General features: G+C 43.9%; 1 protein-coding gene across 1 annotated transcript; it reads left to right on the forward strand.

Annotated features, from left to right (window-relative positions):
- The first annotated feature begins 1132 nt into the window (after positions 1 to 1132).
- LOC123029251 (collagenase 3-like) lies at positions 1133 to 9893 on the forward strand. Its single transcript, XM_044441948.1, has 10 exons — positions 1133 to 1255; positions 1477 to 1718; positions 3181 to 3329; positions 3435 to 3560; positions 4228 to 4389; positions 5583 to 5700; positions 6124 to 6257; positions 7692 to 7851; positions 8734 to 8837; positions 9793 to 9893. Exons 1-10 carry the CDS (start codon positions 1133 to 1135, stop codon positions 9891 to 9893), a joined length of 1419 nt encoding a protein of 472 aa, XP_044297883.1.
- The last annotated feature ends 7972 nt before the right edge of the window (positions 9894 to 17865 follow it).

A 17865-nucleotide genomic window follows, 5' to 3' on the forward strand; every position in this document is an offset into this window, starting at 1 on the left:
TGCTTTACCCTTTACCTTCTGTATGAATCAAATGCCATTACTTTTGTCACATGATACAAAACCAATAAATATGTTCCAGAACCCTGTACTTGCTCCTGGAGGTCTTGCTCACACATATTGCTCCATTCATTTGAAAAGAGCTGCAGATCTGGCCACAAAAGAAATTAACACTTGGGTTCTGTATGGCCCTAGAAATTGACAGGGAAGCTCTACTGTGGTTGGAACTCTCATGCCTGTAACAAATGGGTAGATGAGGGGCTGCTGATCTGTTGTCCTCAAGGTATATGCAGCCCGATCAAGTCCAGAACTTCCAATGCAATGCTCCGTGTGACATCGCAGGAAACTGACTGTAGAGGCATTAGCTTCTTCAAACACTTCCGGAAAGCAGTTGAAAACATGCACTGATGCTCCACTTTTTAAGGTTTATCCCCTCATCTCCAAAATATCTGGCTGCCTGCCTGGAAAATATTCTCCATCCAATTTCGCCCCCTCCCCATTCCCAATGAATGGGAAGTCTCCAAGTGAAGGCTTTGAAGGGGGCATCCAGGCACTGTGCAGCCGGGGCCCGATAGCCTTACAGCACGCTGAGATGCCGTGGGAAATTTAAGATGTGGCTCACAGCCATCCACCACCGTCACACCACCAGGAACCCTGTGCATGAACGCAGAAGCCCAAAGAAGGAATGCAACATGCATTCTCGCTCTTCTCATCCCACCTTCATGCACTCCATGCAATAGATGGAAAAATTTTTTGCCTATTGCTGGATCTTGGTTGTCTGTGAGAATGAAAGAAAATAAATCATTGTTACAAAAGGCAAAAGGTGGGTCAGAAACTTTATTGCCAAGTAATCAAAAATGCTCTGTTTGCTCCGCTCAGCCCTTCCCACAACACCTGGGAATATGCTGAGACTGTGTTTCTAAGCCACTAGTGGGACAACAGATTCCTAAAACCCCAAGCCTATATGAGGGGAAGCAGGGGGCGGAGGGGGGAAGCAGGGCAAGCATATTTACTTTGCAATCACTCAGAAGTCATCTCTGAAAGGGGATGAGTCACTCGAGTAGCTCTATAAAAGTCAAGCTAAGTTGATGGGGAAACTATTGGAGTTCCAAAACGGAAGCATCCTTCCAGCATGATGTCCCTAAGCTCTGCAGCTACCTTTGTGCTCCTGCTGGGCATCTCTTGGTGCTTTAGGCTTCCAATGTCAGACGAGTCAGAAAGCGATGAGTTCACCAAGCAAGATTATGAGTTTGCAGAGGTACAGTATAGCTCTCTTTCTACAGATGATTGCTTGATTCCCTCTGTCTTCCTCCCTTGACTCTGCTGCTTTTCCCCTCTGTTAAAGCATAGCTTGTAAGCTGTTTGGGGAAGAACCCTGACTTTGTGCTCACATCGGCTTGCAAAGTAGTACTAGTAGCTGTAGTACAGGACTTTTCAGTACCACACGAGAAGTCTAAATATTGTTGGTTTTCTTTGTAGCGTTATCTAAAGACTCATTACAACCTCCGGTCCAATCCTGCTGGCATACTGAAGGCATCAGCTGATAGCGTTGCTTCCAAACTTCGAGAAATGCAGGCCTTCTTTGGACTGGAAGTCACAGGCAAGCTAGATGAAGAAACATATGAGTTAATGCAACAGCCCAGATGTGGAGTTCCTGATGTGGGGGAATACAACTTTTTCCCTCGAAAGCTGAAGTGGTCCCACAATAACTTAACATACAGGTAAGATCCCTGTTCCTAGGTCCCATTCCCAAACTTTGATGCTGGTGTAATTCCATGCAATGCCAACACACAGTGCCTTTGCCAGCTTTCAGATGTTGTCCAGATGTGTTGAGAGCCAGTGTGGGGTAGTGGTTAAGAGCATGGGACTGGGACTCAGAGGATCTGGGTTCTAGTCCCCGCTCAGCCATGGAGCCAACTGGGTGACTTTGGGCCAGTCACAGACTCTCAGCCCACCCTACCTCACAGGGTAGTTGTTGTGGTGATAAGATGGAGGAGGAGAGACGATGTAAGCTGCCTTGAGCCCTTTGAGGAAAAAGGCAGGATATAAATCGCAATATAAATATGTTGGACTATGCCTGCCAGCACCTGCCTGCTTGTCTAATGTCAAAGGTTCATGAGCGTTGTAGCCCATACAACTGGAGGGTACTGGGTTCAGGAAGAGCGACCAATGCAATGCCATTTTCAATGGCATTACATTTGCATGCATTATTATATCTCATTTTGGTTATAAAGAAAAAGTAAATGCTTTATATCAAGTAAAGAAACATGGTGCAGCTCTCTGTTAGAGTGGCAGAAGCTCCGTAGGGTCTTAGCCTTTTCCTTGATCTCATCTAATACGCAAGGAATATGGTCTGCCATTGAGTTATAACCCATCTCTTAAACACTTAGTGGTTTGCTTGGGCGTTTTTTGGTACCGCTTTAGGCATGTGCATCATGTTTTTCAATCCGTAAGGAACAGTCCTATGCACATTCAGATACAAAAAAGTCTTGTAAATCCCAGAATTTCCTGGCTGGCATGTGCCCTAAGCCAGCTCATGCCCATAGTTATGATCTGCATCCATGAGAACAAGATGTGTTACATCTTGCAACATTTGACAACTGTTAATGTGATGCATTATTAGCTTCAGACCAACAAAAGTCATAAGTTGCTGGGCATATTTCATTTGCTCGATATCAATTCCTTTGATCCATACATTTGCAAATTTTGGCTGATAAGTGAGTAGAGGAATCCATGAGCTCAGCGAATGAGATGCTAGAAGGCATTCAGTAAAACAAGAAAGAAAATAAGGCTTGCATCTCTAGCTTTACCTTCAGGGTCCTTTTGGCGGAATTGTCTGGCTTTATTTTGGGGAATACAGGACACTACTAACATCGGATGTTAGGCAATTAATTGCCTATGCACTAGAAAGCAAGACAAAAGCCCTGATCCAGCTTAATTATGTGTGGATTTTGTCTTTCACTGTTACTTCAAAAAAGGTCAGGTTACTATAATGCAGCAATAAAAACACTGTGTAACCCCAAAATCTCAATTCTATATCAAAAAGGTGCCTGTATTTGTATTCTTGTTCTCACTAAATAATCAGTAGAAAGACAAAAGCTGCTGTGCTAGTACAGGAATATTTTGCAGCCTGTTTTTGGAGTTTGCAAAAACCCCTTGTTTACCTCTTTGTTTGACTGATAGGATTGTAAATTACACTCCTGATCTGAAAAAGTCTGAAGTGGACAGAGCATTCAGGAAGGCTTTCAAGGTCTGGTCGGAGGTGACACCACTCAATTTTACTAGAATTCACAGTGGCACTGCTGATATCATGATTTCCTTCGGAAGGAGAGGTAACCAAAGAGCTTTTTTTTAAAATGGGGATAGTTGTGTTGTCCCATCACCGGATTAGAAATTAAGAAAATCGTAGAATTTATTGTAGTTTCCATTATTTGTAGAGCATGGTGACTTCTATCCCTTCGATGGACCTTCTGGACTGTTGGCTCATGCTTTCCCTCCTGGCCCAGATTATGGTGGAGATGCTCATTTTGATGAGGATGAACTGTGGTCAACTGATTCCAAGGGTAACATGTGCTCCAATGATTATTTGCATTACTTTGATGTGGGTTGTTGGTTTTAAACAGCATCCACTGCCAAGTTAAGCAATGTTTAACTACTGAATGGTTGAGAAACTAGTCTTTCCCTTTTACTGGAGAATGTGTTATTCATCTTGTTCACATGAATGATTTCACAAACTGTAAACAGTGGCTGAATAGGATAGTTTAAAAAAATCTTCTATTCCTTGCTCATGTTGCCTGAGCTGCAGCCACTTAAGCAGATCAGTCCCCTGTTGTTCTCCATGTTAACTTGAAAGTATCCCATTGAATTCCCATGGGACTTAATCCCAGTTAAATGTCATACGGTGGTAGCCTGAGTCTGATTTCAGTGAAATTGAAACATACTGCACTGAGTTCTGTACTGAGCAGATGGTTGGACTCAATGGCCTTCTTGGCCCCTTCCAACTCTATTAATCTATGATTCTATGGTTCTATTATTCTGTATCCACGTATATACTTTCTTGCTGCTCAATGAATTAATTTAGATGACATATATTATTCCTTTAATGTGAGTCAAAAGTAGTGTTTAGGCTGCTGCTATTTGAATATATTACACAGAAGAAATCAAAATAATTGCATTAATTGGATGCAAAGTGTATTGCTTTCATGACCATATCTACATGTTGCTCTCTAGGATATAACTTGTTTCTTGTGGCTGCCCATGAGCTCGGTCACTCACTGGGACTTGAGCATTCCAGGGACCCAGGAGCTTTGATGTATCCAATTTACACCTACACGGGAAACACTGGCTTCTTGCTTCCAGATGACGACTTCCAAGGAATCCAGGCTCTCTATGGTATGCCCACCCTTTGCCATGTCCTTATTTGTATGCATATTATTCTGCAGTGGATAATGAATTTGGATAGCGAATTTTGGATAGTGAATTTTGTTGGTCTTCCTATGAAATAGGAGTCACTATATGACCTTACATTACAATCACAACTTTCTATCATAACTTGGTGTTAGATCCTGCAGAACCTGATATGTAAACTTATGCTAATCAATACCAGACTTCTAATGTTCCTCCTGCTTCACATATGTACATATTCTCAGTTTTATCAGTCCTGTTTGCAATTTAAAATTTTACCTTTTCTAAATTTACCTTTTAAAATATTACCCCCTCCCCCCACCTATCTTCCTGTATCTCTTACATATGCTGTTAACGTGCTAGCATATTCTCACTGCATCTCTACTGCCAATTTTGGCAAACTCTTCACTCCATCATAAACCTCCAATCATCACTGCCATCCTGCATATTCTTTTCGTCAAGCACAACTGCTTAATGTGTTAGAGGCCTCCTTAGGACAACCTTGAATTGAGGCTAATCTTCAGTTTTCTTTGATTTCATGATCATAGCTAAAATAGCTGAAATAGAGCATATTCACTGCACACCACCTATGGCTTCCTCTAGACTCCTTCCTTAACTGTTACATACGAACGCACCTTTTAACAAGCTTCAGACCAAAGCCAGCTGAGATGCACCGTGGTCCATTCAGAAGCTGAACAATGCCTTCAGATTAATCCAGTGGTGCAGAATTTAATTTTAGACTGCAGATGTGGAAACTGCATGTCCGAATACTCTCTCATATCACCCCCCCACACACACATTGCATGTACAAAAGCTAGCACATCAGGGAGAAGTTTATCCTAGTTTTCTATAGCATGCATTTTGATCACATGCATTGTTTCCAGTACAGGTGCTCATACCACAGCTATCCTGAAACAGCAATGAGAATGATCTAGTCAAATGTATAACTGTGCTCCAAGCTAGGAAATCTATCTGCATCTGAAGCTAGTATTCAGGGTGTACTATATATTGGTGAAAGGAAAAATCGAACCTTGCATCCACAGTTATTGCTGATAGCTTTTCACTGATAGCCTTTCTTTTCCATGTCATATTGAACACTTCCATATGTCATCCACATAAGGTTTTGCTCAACTATGGGGGAACTCAAGGCCACTCTCATAACATGTAATTTACCTGCACAGGTGCAGGAGACCACGATCCTCACCCTGATCACCCCAAAACTCCAGAGAAATGCAGTGCAAACTTGACCCTTGATGCCATCACAGAACTCCGTGGGGAAATGATGATCTTCAAAGATAGGTGGGACATCCATGAAATATCAGGTGTTTTGTTGATATGCATGGACTTTATGTGGGCGTGTAACTGTGGAAGTGAGTAGGAGCTCCTTGCAGACATTCCTGCTCCACACAGGAAGGTCTATGGAAGTGTAGAAGCACCTGGAGATGCTGGGTGTGGGGCTGAGGGGTAGGAATGCACATGTGCCCTGAGTCTCCTACCCAGTTTTACCAGCACATGTGTGTGCATAAGGCTGCTGTGAACCCATCAATACAAGCTTTGCTGAATGCACTCATAGCAAGAAACAGGTTCTGTAATTTGACTTTTTGAATGAAGAATATTTAATGACGATGCTATTTGTTCATATATTTCTTCAGTGCTATCTGAAGCCTCATTCAATATCTTTAAATTTTGATGCGAGTCACCATATTTCTCTCCCTATCACAGGTTCTTCTGGCGTCTGCATCCACAGATGGTTGATGCAGAATTGGTACAAATTAAATCATTTTGGCCAGAAATTCCAGGCAAGATTGATGCTGCCTATGAAGACCCCGAAAAGGATCATGTGCTGCTATTTAGGGGTAAGTTTTCACGTATAACTTGATAACACTGGCAGGAAATTGTGAGGATAACTGTGGAAATCAGCTTGAAGGGAGATTCCCTTATTTAGTAGGCAAAGTCTCAAAACTTTTGAGTGTTGTAACATGAAACAGAAAGAGGAAACAGCCATTACAAAATCAAATTCATGTTGCAGACTTCATTTGGCCTTTTTATCTGACTTTATTTTTAAGGGCTGTAAGAAATACTGGCCAAATAATCAGATGTGAGCACAACAATCCAACCATTGGGTCAGTGAATGGGAACAACTACCTAAGGGTGGGAAGGTGCAGTGCCATCTTTCTTTTTTCTAAGTCCTCCTCATTCTTATTTTTATAATTCCTACTCACCCACACTCATTGGTTGCAGTGGGATGGAAACCATCTATACCAGCTCCAGGTCGAGCATCCATTGATCCTTCCTCTCCTTCCCTCTCAGAAAAGATGAACCAAAATACCCTATTGTCCCTGGGACATCTTCCCAGGTACCACAAGTCTAAATATGCAGAAATGTGCATATGATTAAAGCAAGTTCTAAAAAGGCATATTTGTTTATCTTTGATGCACGTGTTGCAGCTGACACTAATTTTGAAGAGACACTTCTGTGTTGTTGTTGTTGTTAATAGACCCATGCTACAAATTAACCAAAGATAATTTCATCAATTAATTGATTTTTGTTTATTTTTTTTAACAAACAAAGGCACCAGGGTAATACAAATGCCATCCTTAAATGCTCTTCTTTTAAAAGCATCACAGCTACTTAATTTTAAATCTTATTCCACTTGTTTCCATGCATGTTTTGCAGGCAACTATCTCCATGGATTGTTCCCTTCCTAGTGGACTTTGTCCATGATTGCAATATATATATGGCGGAAAGCAGCAAAGTATAGCACAGGGTGAAATTTTGATGCCTGAGTTGCATTCTCCCATTCCATGAGCACAAGGTGACTGTGATGGCCTTTGAATCTGTCCTCACCTCTGGTAGCAGGACAGTGCCCTCCATCAAACCTTACAGCATCTTGGGGGTATTGGGTAGGCTGTGTAGCGTACAGCCCTCTCCTCCAGTGCCACCTCCCTCGTCGCCACCTCCCAGCCCTCTGCCCGCCGGAGTCTTTGCTTCAATTGCCTAATGACAGGGCTAGCCATGATTAAGGATCGCCACGTCCCTCTGCTTTTCTGTAGGGCATTGTTGAGCATAAGCTTTAGTGCCCCTGGCTCAGCGAACTGGACTTTTAAATGCCATTAGTCCTGGCTGGATCATGCCCCTTGCTACAGTGGGTTTGCTGCCAGCCTCACCCCTTCTAAAATTGCCAGTGTCAAGCAAATAATCTCAAGGCTTTAGAGGATGAGAAAGTGACATAGTTGAAGTAGATCTACACCCAGCTCCAAGTAATATACATTATCCACCCTTATTCACAGGCAAGAAATTTTGGGCTTTGAATGGCTATGATATCGTAGAAGGCTACCCGAAAAAAATCTATGAGTTGGGTTTGCCACGATCTGTGAAGGCAATTGATGCAGCCGTCCACATAAGCGACACCAGCAAAACTCTCTTTTTTGTAGGAGAAGAATACTGGAGGTATGTCGGCAATGTTTTCACCTGTTGCCAGAGCGGTCAGATTATGTTCAGCTTCTCTTTCTGTCTTTTTCACTCTTGCAATGACCTGGGACAACCTGCATACTGACCTAAACATGCTGCAGACTATGATTAGATCATACCCTACAATGATAGCATCCAAACATTAGTCATATTTAGAGCAGTCCCACTGAAACTTAATTTAGACATGGCCATTTTAATTCATAAGCCTATACAAGCTTAGACAGAGAAAAGGCCTACAATTCCCAGCATGCTCCAGGCCTTTTCTCTGTCTAACTAAACATACATAGGATTGTGCCCTTAAGTGCCAATAATCTCAAATATGTGTGAATCTGGACCCAGCCTGAGAAGTATTTGGGGGAAAGGTTATTCGGAGATATTAACTGCTTAGCATTTCCTGATTTGTAAAGAAAGTTACTCACTTCTAAAGGCTTAAGTATGTGCAGTAGAGGAGCTGATTAATTCTACTCTGTCTCCTTTTGGTTGCAGAGTGTGAGGAATGGTGTGGGGCAGAATACCACCCAATTTAAGGATCTCCCTTTCGAAAGAAATGCATGTATCTTCCATTTTGTGTGTGCATATTTCTTCTGTCCTCCATCCATCCCACATATAACCACATAGCCATAGGTGGTAAAAATGTATAGATTTTGCAGCAGACACTTGCATATGGCAGTTTGTACAAAAATGCTGCCGTTTTGTAGTTTTATTTTTACAGTAGTTATTTTTCTTAATCTGGATTTTATGCTTGTTGTGTGGATTTGTTGTAACCAGCATTGAGTAGATGGCCTTGAAACAGAATTGTACTACATCTTTCTACATATGAGCAAGGCTTTGCTTACTTACTTATTTTCCTTCTGCTTGTAGTTATGATGAAAAGAACCAAGTTATGGACAAGGACTACCCTAGATTTATAGAGGAAGATTTCCCAGGGATTGGACACCGAGTGGATGCCGCCTACCACAAAAATGGTATGCGTTTACTTTTAGTGTTTAGGGATGGGGCAGCTGATATCCCAGGGCAGTAGCCAGCACCCCGCAGGACCCTTTGCTGATGCCTGCAGATGTTCCCCTCCCTGCTTTATTTTTTTGTGGCCCACCATGGAAGGCACCATCAGGGCGTTTGGTTCACCCTTTCTTTTAATATATGACAATGACCAATGCCTTTCAGAGATGCAGCCAGCTGCTTCTGCTTGGAGCGCTCTTGTCACTGCCCCTCATCCCCACTGCCAAATAAATCCACCACAGTTCCTGTAGGGAGGGTACCAACCATAGGACGCCTTTCCTTGTGAGTCTTCAAGTTGGGAGCCAGATCCATCCGGCATCCTTCCCCCTGGTCCTTCTGCAGACAGATGAATAGTCTGCAGAAGGACCAGTAAGGCTAATGACTGGTGGTCCCTCTGCTGGTTCTGTTTCTTACCTGCAGCTAAACATCAGAGGGTCACCAGGTAGGCTTTCTTGCATGCTGGGGCATACAGTGAGAGCATCCCTGGCAGTGTTCCCAAATTGTGCAGACCTGCTCTAGCACCTTAATCAGAAAATCATTTGTGCACCAAAGACGTGTATTCAGAAACAAATGAGTGACCAACTAGTGTAAGTCTGGATCTTTAACTAGGCTTTTGTGAAATAGAAAGTCTCCTTCCATTCATGGATCTCGAGATCTTGCCAAAGGACAATAATGTTCACCAGTCCCCCTCCTGCTGCCCTGGGGAAGACTTGCGGGGGAGCAATGGAAGGCAAACGGAACTGGTAAACGTCATCCCATTATCTGCTGGTGGGAGCATCCTGTGAGTGAAATCTCCCACCTGCAGAAGCAAATTCATGATTCCAGCTGTGGCGGTTTTACAATGTATAGTCAATTGTTTTAACAAAAGAAACAGTAGCTGTAGAGTAGCACATTTATCTAACAGGTTTTCTGCTCTTGCAGGTTATATATACTTTTTCAATGGACAACTGCAGTTCGAATTTGGAGTCTGGAATCAGAGAATCGTTCGGGTCTTGAACACCAACTCTGTTTTCTTATGCTGATTGCATTTGAGCAGGTTCTGACCTGTGGAACAACTGGTTGCCCGTGAAAAATCATATTGTGGGTGTTGGGTTTTGTTTGTTGTTTTAACGTAGATGCTTGATTCTGTGAACAAGCTCTGGCCACTTTGCTGTTGAATTTATAATGTATATATGAGACTATATCATGCTACGTACATCAGTCTGGAACTGAATTAAAAAGGGATGGAATTCATAATTCAGAAGCATTTTATGAGGCATTTCAACATTTAAAAGGTGCATGGAGAATCAGTGAATAACTGTCTTGCCAAGTGCCGAGTGAAGAAAGCTTCCAGACAAGATTGTCACGGTACCATTGCCCTGTGTCCTTCAAAGAGGCTTATGCAACATTCAGACATTGTCTCTGGTATTCATAAACCACCCAAGTTTTTTTTTTAAACTGCTTTTTCCATCTTTTTCCTTAACAAAGAAGATGGAAAGCTGCACAATGTCTTCTGACTGCTAATGTGAGCAGTCCTCTGTCTGGAAGCTCCTGGAAAACTACTGCTCTCTAACACGCAAGAGCAAAAGGTGAATTTGTGCCTTGTAAAAGGAACAGAGCACCTTTCCAGGGGAGCCCCCCAAATCCTACAGGTGAAGATAGGGCTTCCATCTCCTGGCACAGAGACAGTCCCAAAGACCCAGATGGAATGGAGCCTTCCTCCATTCTGACCTGCCTGCACTGTTCCACTGTGTTATACTTTTATCTGCATTCACTAACTTTTATTTGTTTGTTTGTTTATTTATTTAAAACATGCATAAACCATGCTTCTGCCATAGTTTCCATAGCAACATAGAAATAAAAATATTAAAAATACAGGGAGATAGAACAAGTCCAAGCAGGCAATTCAGATCCAGGATAAAAGCAGCTGAAGAATGGAAGCTGCACTCAGTGTCTTAGGAATAAGTCCTGCTAAACTCACCCAGGGGCTTCCCTTGCAGCAAATATGCTCTGTAAAAGGCCAGGGCATGCAAGAATTTGCTTTGTTTTATTTTGTTTACTGAAAACTAAACCCAGAATAAAAAGAGCACCAGACTTTGGTTTTTTTCAAAAGGCAACAGAAAACAAAACAAGCAGAAGCCCCAGACAAGAAGCGAGCTGAATAAAATGCTGAACCAATTTGGAAAACAGTGGTCCTCAAGGCAGGGATGGGCAGCTGAGGGGTCAAGGTTGCATGTGGCTAACTCAATTTCAAAAGCCTTCTGCAAGAGATAGGCTCAGGTCTCTGACAAGAGCAAAAGGCCCCTTCCCCAGCTGCCCACTGAGTGAGGAGGAAAGGAAAAGGTGATTGTGTATGCGCATGTGTGTGTGAAGAAAGGCGAGACAAAAAGGGAGAGAAAAGAGGGTGGCCATGCGTGCTTTTGCTTCTTGCCCCATCCAACACTGGCACTGCCCTTATCCTCAGCAGCCTTTAACAGAAAAAATGTTCCCCACCCTATGTGTGCTAAACATGATACATCATACTGGAAACTGGATTCTGTCTGAAAACTTGGATGCAGTGACAAACCACCAAGTATTTTCCTTCCTCTGTGCCTGCAATCCACACTTGCTAGGGAGGAAATCTCACTGAACTCAAAGGTGCTTTCTTCTGAGTAGACATGAATAGGATTTCACCATACACAGTTAAGAAAAAGTTTGGATAGATACTGTAATGACACGCAGTGGTTCCCCTCTCGTGATTTTCTCCTGAGTATCCTTGGGAACTGAAATTCTGAGAGGGACCACAGAAAATTGTATATCCCAGCACTATCCTTAATTTCTTGTGAGACCATGGAGGAATTTGTGACTTTTAAGCAATGTTTTAAAATAAAGACCTTCATTTCCATTTATGCCTTTTCAGTTTTTTAATTTATTTTTAAGCATTTTGTATTTTTCCTTTACTGTCTGCAAATTCCCAGTATGCAGACAGCATTTGACGTACTAGTCCTGTCTTTATGTTGTGTTATTAAAAGTTGTTAAATAAACCAGTGAAATGCACAAAAACATTGGGCCTTATAGAATTTTATTTTAAAACTAGTGCTATTTTAAAATATATAATACTATATATGGGAAACATGATTTTTAAATATTTTGCATGTGTGTTTTCATATTTCATGTCAGAAAACAGGAGAAGAAATCTTTTCTTTGTTTATGCTCTCACCCCAAATCCACTCCCTTCTTCCTTGCACAAGCCAAAAAAAGTTCCATAAACGTGTGGTTACAAAATGTAGGGCCAGAGGAAATGTTTTTCCATATGCAAGCAGAAAGTGCTTTCCGGTAGGAAGGCTCTAGTCTTACTTTTTATGATCACATGCTTAATATCTGTATTTCATTAAGTGGTGCACAGCCCCGACTCCACCTTCGTTGAGTTGTCAAGAGTTCTTTTCTGTTGCTTTGCACAATGAAGAGAAAGAGGCTGAAAGCTTGGAAGATCATAGTGTGAGTTCATGGAAAAGCAGTATTAGAAGCAGAGACTGATTCATAGCTCAGGCTTAGCCATGATATTGGACCAGTCCCGTACTGTCATTCTGCATCACCAAACTCGAGGGGAGATTTGTCATTGCTGTCTGTGGTTAAATTTGTGTTAGATTGTTCACGATGATGCCCCAATATGCTGATGACATGCAGGGAAATTCTGTGGCTGTAAAAGGGTACAATCTGAGGAAGCCATTAGCTGGTGACCTCATAGCTTGCAATTGCAGAATCCTTTCCTCATGGGAAACAAGATTGTCCCATGCAATTTCTCAGTGCTCCAGGGCTGTCCTCCAATGGTCACGAAGGGCAGTGACGATTTCTCCAAAGAGACAAGTTTGGAGGAAGCGATAACACTAAAATTCCTTCTTTGAAGTCTCAGAAAGTGATATACCCATTCCTTTGTTGCTATGTGCAGGTTCCATGTGGCCACTTTCTTGTTCAGCTGTGAGTTCCTTTCTCCCTCTTAAACTCCTGGTGAGCTGGCTTTAAGGGCTTTGTGAGTGTTTCTCTTCCTGGTCATCATTCACATGAGCCATAGTTCAGCTGTCCAGCCTGCTCATTTCTTGTTCTGAGGCCAGATAGCCAGGGAGAAGCTAGGGATTTTCCTCTTGAAGAAAAAAAATCCATTTCTTTGCAGCTGAAGCTCTCTCATGGCAGTGTACAAGATCTAAACCCACACAAAGCAGATGCTTAAAAATTCCTGAAGAATATATTCAATGAAGATCCACCAATACAGCATCCCAATAAAAATCCATGAGAACACTATGCCAGGCGTTCATTTCACACTGAGCTCCCCCGCCTCACAGCTCTCCTGCCCCAGTTGAATCTCCCCGAACCTCCAAAGCCACTTGTCTCACATGCCACACCAGGATTTCAGAAGGCCTGCATTTGTGTTTGGCATATGTAGAATTTGCAGCAGAGCTGGTGCCCAAGGCAGGCTTGCTCAGGGGCCTACCCAGGGCCTGCAGCTCAGCAGCGACCCACTGACAAGAGCCCCCTGGAGTTGCCCCAACTGTCCACTGTGCCAAGCTGCTTTTTCAGCTGCCTGTTGATGTGGTCTAAAACCTGATGGTGGAGAAGCCCCAGCCCACTTGCTCTGTATGTCCGGCAAGCAAGTGGTGGCCATGTTGAGAAGCAGGGAGAGAAGCCATGGCAGCTGGTGACCATGGCAACAAGAAGGTGGACTCATGGAGAAGGGGGGCCTCTTGAAGGTGTCTCGCCTGAGGGCCCTTTGAAACCTGGTGCTATATTAGAACAGAGCTATTCTTAAAAGTTTCCCTCTGGATAACTGTAATGAGATAGAGGTTTCCCCCAAAGTACTGAAGGTATCTCCTTTCCAACATATTCTTCTTCATGCTCTTGGCAAGTTATCAGCTGCTGCTTATGCTGCTCCATAACACAGCACACCACTGGCAGCTGGTGACAACCCTGGTGAGAAGGTCAATGCACTGAGGGAACAGGGCCCACGGAAGGTGTCTGGCTCAAGAGCCCTCCAAACCTGCAGCCAACCTTGGCTTGCAGGGCTTATCTGGTGGAAGTCTCTTACCTATCATAGCTCTGGTATTTAAAGTTTACTCTTGTGTATTTCACACTTGGACCATAAGGAAGGCTGAGCACTGAAGAACTGAGGCCTTTGAATTGTGGTGGTGGAGGAAACTCCTGCTGGTCAATCTTAACGGAAATCAACCCTGACTGCTCTTTAGAAAGCCAGATACTGAAGCTGAAACTCAAATACTTTGGCCACCTAATGAGAAGGAAGGACTCCCTGGAGAAGAGCCTAATGCTGGGAACAATAGATGGCAAAAGAAGAAGGGGACAGCAGAGGATGAGGTGGCCAGATGGAGCCACTGGGGCAGTGTGTGTGGGTTTGGGTGGACTCCAAGGGATGGCGGAGGACAGGAAGGCCTGGAGGAATGTTGTCCATGGGGTTGCGATGGGTCAGACGTGACTTTGCGACTAAACAAACGAGTATTGCTTTCTCCAGTTAATGTTCACAACAAACACCACACATGCATAGACCTCATTCTGTTCCTGTTTCACAGACTGAGTGTGTGCATGTGTTTAAAAGGACCCTGGGGCCAGCGCTACCATTAGACAAAGTGAAGCAGCAGACTGGTCAGAAGGGGCAGCAGACCCTGGCAGTTCCTCTCTGCTGAGGACAAAGCTGTGCTTTCCGCACTGCTTGGCCTGCCTTCCCCCACCTCACAAGCTAGCCCGCTGCCCTCAGGTGAGGTGGGGGATGCTGCTTTGTGGCCAGTGTTCCAGTAAAATGCAAATTCCAGAGCTGTTGGCTTCTGCAGAGGAAATAGAAAGGGGGCATCTTGTCCTTTGCCTCAGACAGCAAGATGTCTTGGGCTGACACTGGAGCAGGTTCCTTCTGTATACCTCCAGGACTTGTTGCATCTGAAGGAGCGCTTCCTGCCTTGCATCTCCCTTCATTCTTCCATCAAGCGCACCTCCTGTGGGTTATGGTAGGGCCATAGGAGGAAAGAAACGCTATTGGGGGAGAAATGCTCTACCTGAATGTGGGCAGGTTCAAAATGCTTCTCTTGGAGGGAATTGTATAGCCCAAAACAGTGATTTAGTGGCATGGAAGGAGACGGAACAGCTCAGAATGAACCTTCTCTTACCTTTCACTCTAATCGTTCAGGATGACTTCAGGGTGGTTCTCACCAAGGCTGGCAGGTACATGGCTTTGAAGAAGAGGGTCTTCTCTGCTGTGAAAAGACTCCCCAGTGAGGCTTGCCGTGCACCTACATTGCTTTCTTTTTGGCACTAATGAAGATTGTCGTATTTTCCCAGTCATCTTAGTCTTTTGGTTTGGGTTTAAATTTATTTAAAATATTTGCGTTGGTGCTAGGTTTTATTCTGGCTTTTATTTTAATGTTAGCTGTAGTTTTAAACTTCTATTTTTTGTGTTGTACCAGATCCAATTGTATTTTATGGTTTTAACTGTTGCTAAAGAGAGCTTTGGCTTGGGAAGTATAGAAATGGAATAAATACATGATAAATTCGAAACATTATTTAAATCATTTGTAGGAAAAGCAAAGCTTCCAAACCAACACTAGATGTCGCCTTTCACTGTTTTGTTGAATTTGCATTGCAACAACAAGATGACTTAGAAAACAAATGAAAAACCTGAAAAGCTTGGCCAAATCCTGGGAGTCAGGGAAGAATGGTGTTTAGGTTCTCTGATTAGTCTTTGCCCTAAATGCCATATTTCCCCTGTAATATACACACATACCCATCTAGCTCACCTGCACATCTTTGCTGCAGCTAACACAAGTTTGGGAAACCCAGACTAGCTGGGTTGCGGGAGCAAAACATCCATCATTTTCAGGCTGAAAATCCTAGTAGCTTTGTCCTGAATCATAGCAGTATCGAATATCAAGCTGTTTTGTTTTGTTTTGTTTTTTCATGAGCCAACCCTTAGAAGAAGGATTGTCCTACCAGCACAAAAACTTGCTGAATGTCTTACACCCTGTTGAATTAAATAGGCAACTGACTGCCAATACTTGGTGAATTCACAAAAATTGAAGCAATATTTAGGCAGCCCGGCTATTTTGCTGGCCTGAGCTGGCCTGCACATCGGCAGTTTTGCAGACGTACACAGAAAGGATGAATGATTAAAAATGATTCCATAAGGAGGTAAAGTTTGCATGAATTCCCAGGCAAAGGACCAGCCCCAGCAGAAGCTCTCTCACTACAAAGTCAGGAGAGAATCCATGCTGCCCCGTCACACACCCTTTCCCTCCTTCATCAGTTCCCTCTGTCTTACCACATGAAAATCCACGCAGCCGGTAGAAGGGGAGAACATAATCAGGGAAACAGAGCATGGGCAGCTGCTCCTGAGGGCCCCGCAGGCTTGCTGTGGCAAATAATGCAGCAGAGGTCTGTCTCAGAGGACTGTCCACAGTATCTGCAGGAGGAGGCAGTGCAGTGGCAGTAGGTCCTCCTGGTGCAAACTGGCCGAGGGAAGCAGCACCACTCACCTTTGCTCCCGTTCTGCTGCCGGATGCTAGCGCCTCACCCTATTCCACAGAAGGGCTGGCCCTGCACAACACTGCTATCTCTTCCATTCCTTTCCCCGTTCATTATTCAACACTCTCAGCCCATGAGAAGAAGCCGTCTCCATCATCCTGCTGCAAGCTGGAGATGCAGCTATTGAAGGCGTAACCACAGCCAGCCAGAAGGGAGTGAGGACTCCTGTTCAGTCCACCCTGCAGTTATGGACCTCCGGAACTGATCGCTGTGATGGCATTCCCTCAGTTCTGGCTTTGATCAGGTTGTGAAAATGCCATGGGAGGAAGCCTGGAAGCAATGGAGGTACATGCAAAGCAAAGGCAAAGCGGGAGAAGCAGCAGCTGCTCTGGCTGCACCAGTCGGAGAGCCAGTAAACTACCAGGTGAATCTTCATGGGGTCTAGGGCTAGGGCTGCTTGAGGAATATGCCCAGGGCTCCTTTGGCTCAGCTCCCACTTTCTCACAGCCACACGTCTGACCTGGCAGTGAGCATTTGCATGGGTTCCCTCCAGGAATCCAGATGGCACGAACCCTGCACAAGCAGAGCCCTCCTTCTGCACAGATGACTTGCAGGTTTTGTTTATGCTGTGGAGAAAGGTTGCTCAGATGCATAAGAAGAGTTCTGCTACCATCCTCAAGTGTTTGCAGGCATCCTCTCTTTTCGGCTCACTTCCTAAGTCAGGGCAAGCATGAGAAAGGAGTCAGACAAACAGAAGGGAGCCAGATTCCGTGGGATTTCTGCACCCCACTTGGCTCCCCACAAGATCTATTCTGGCCAGTTGCTTTTGCAAGGATTCTTTGCAGATCTTGGGGTTACAAGAACAGTGCACAGTGGCCTTGATTTCCATTGCCACCTTGCCTCACACCTTGATTTCTATCTAGGCAGCCATCCATCCATTTTCAGCTATCTAGATAAAGTGCTGCTGGGAAGGAGGGAAGGAGACCGGGGTTCAAGTTTCTTCTGCTTGCTGCTCCCAGCATGTTCTTCTGTTGGGAGCAGGGCAGGAACCCAGCCTTTGGAACTCCATCGCAAGTCCCCGGCACTGGGACTCCAAAGAATCCTATGTACCCCAGGCAACGTCAAGCGGCCATGGGAAGCACCCTTCGAGCCATGGACCCAGCCAGCGTGGAACGTCCACAGTGTGCTTAAGACAACCAATGGTGGGAACTTAAAAGAAAGACATGAATGCTGTAATAACAGGAGCTGCAATGACATGTGACAACGGCAAACAGCAATGTGGAAATCAGTTTTACAAACTTCATAAAACATCCCTTTGTGACCACAAACTTCCTCTTTCTTGCATGAGCATGAGGGTGGGAGATGGAAAATAAGGAAGTGAGTAAATAGAAAAATGAGAAAATGAGTAAATAAATCCAATCTCTTTCAAGGAAATACTATTGTTACTGAAAGTAAGCCACCTTCTGAAATCCTCTAAATGCACATCCCTTAGAAAAGTCTCTTTTTCCCTCCCTTTTTCTT

The sequence above is a fragment of the Varanus komodoensis genome, unplaced genomic scaffold, assembly GCF_004798865.1.
Source record: "Varanus komodoensis strain SLA01 unplaced genomic scaffold, ASM479886v1 scaffold4, whole genome shotgun sequence".
NCBI classification, from domain to species: Eukaryota; Metazoa; Chordata; class Lepidosauria; order Squamata; family Varanidae; genus Varanus; species Varanus komodoensis.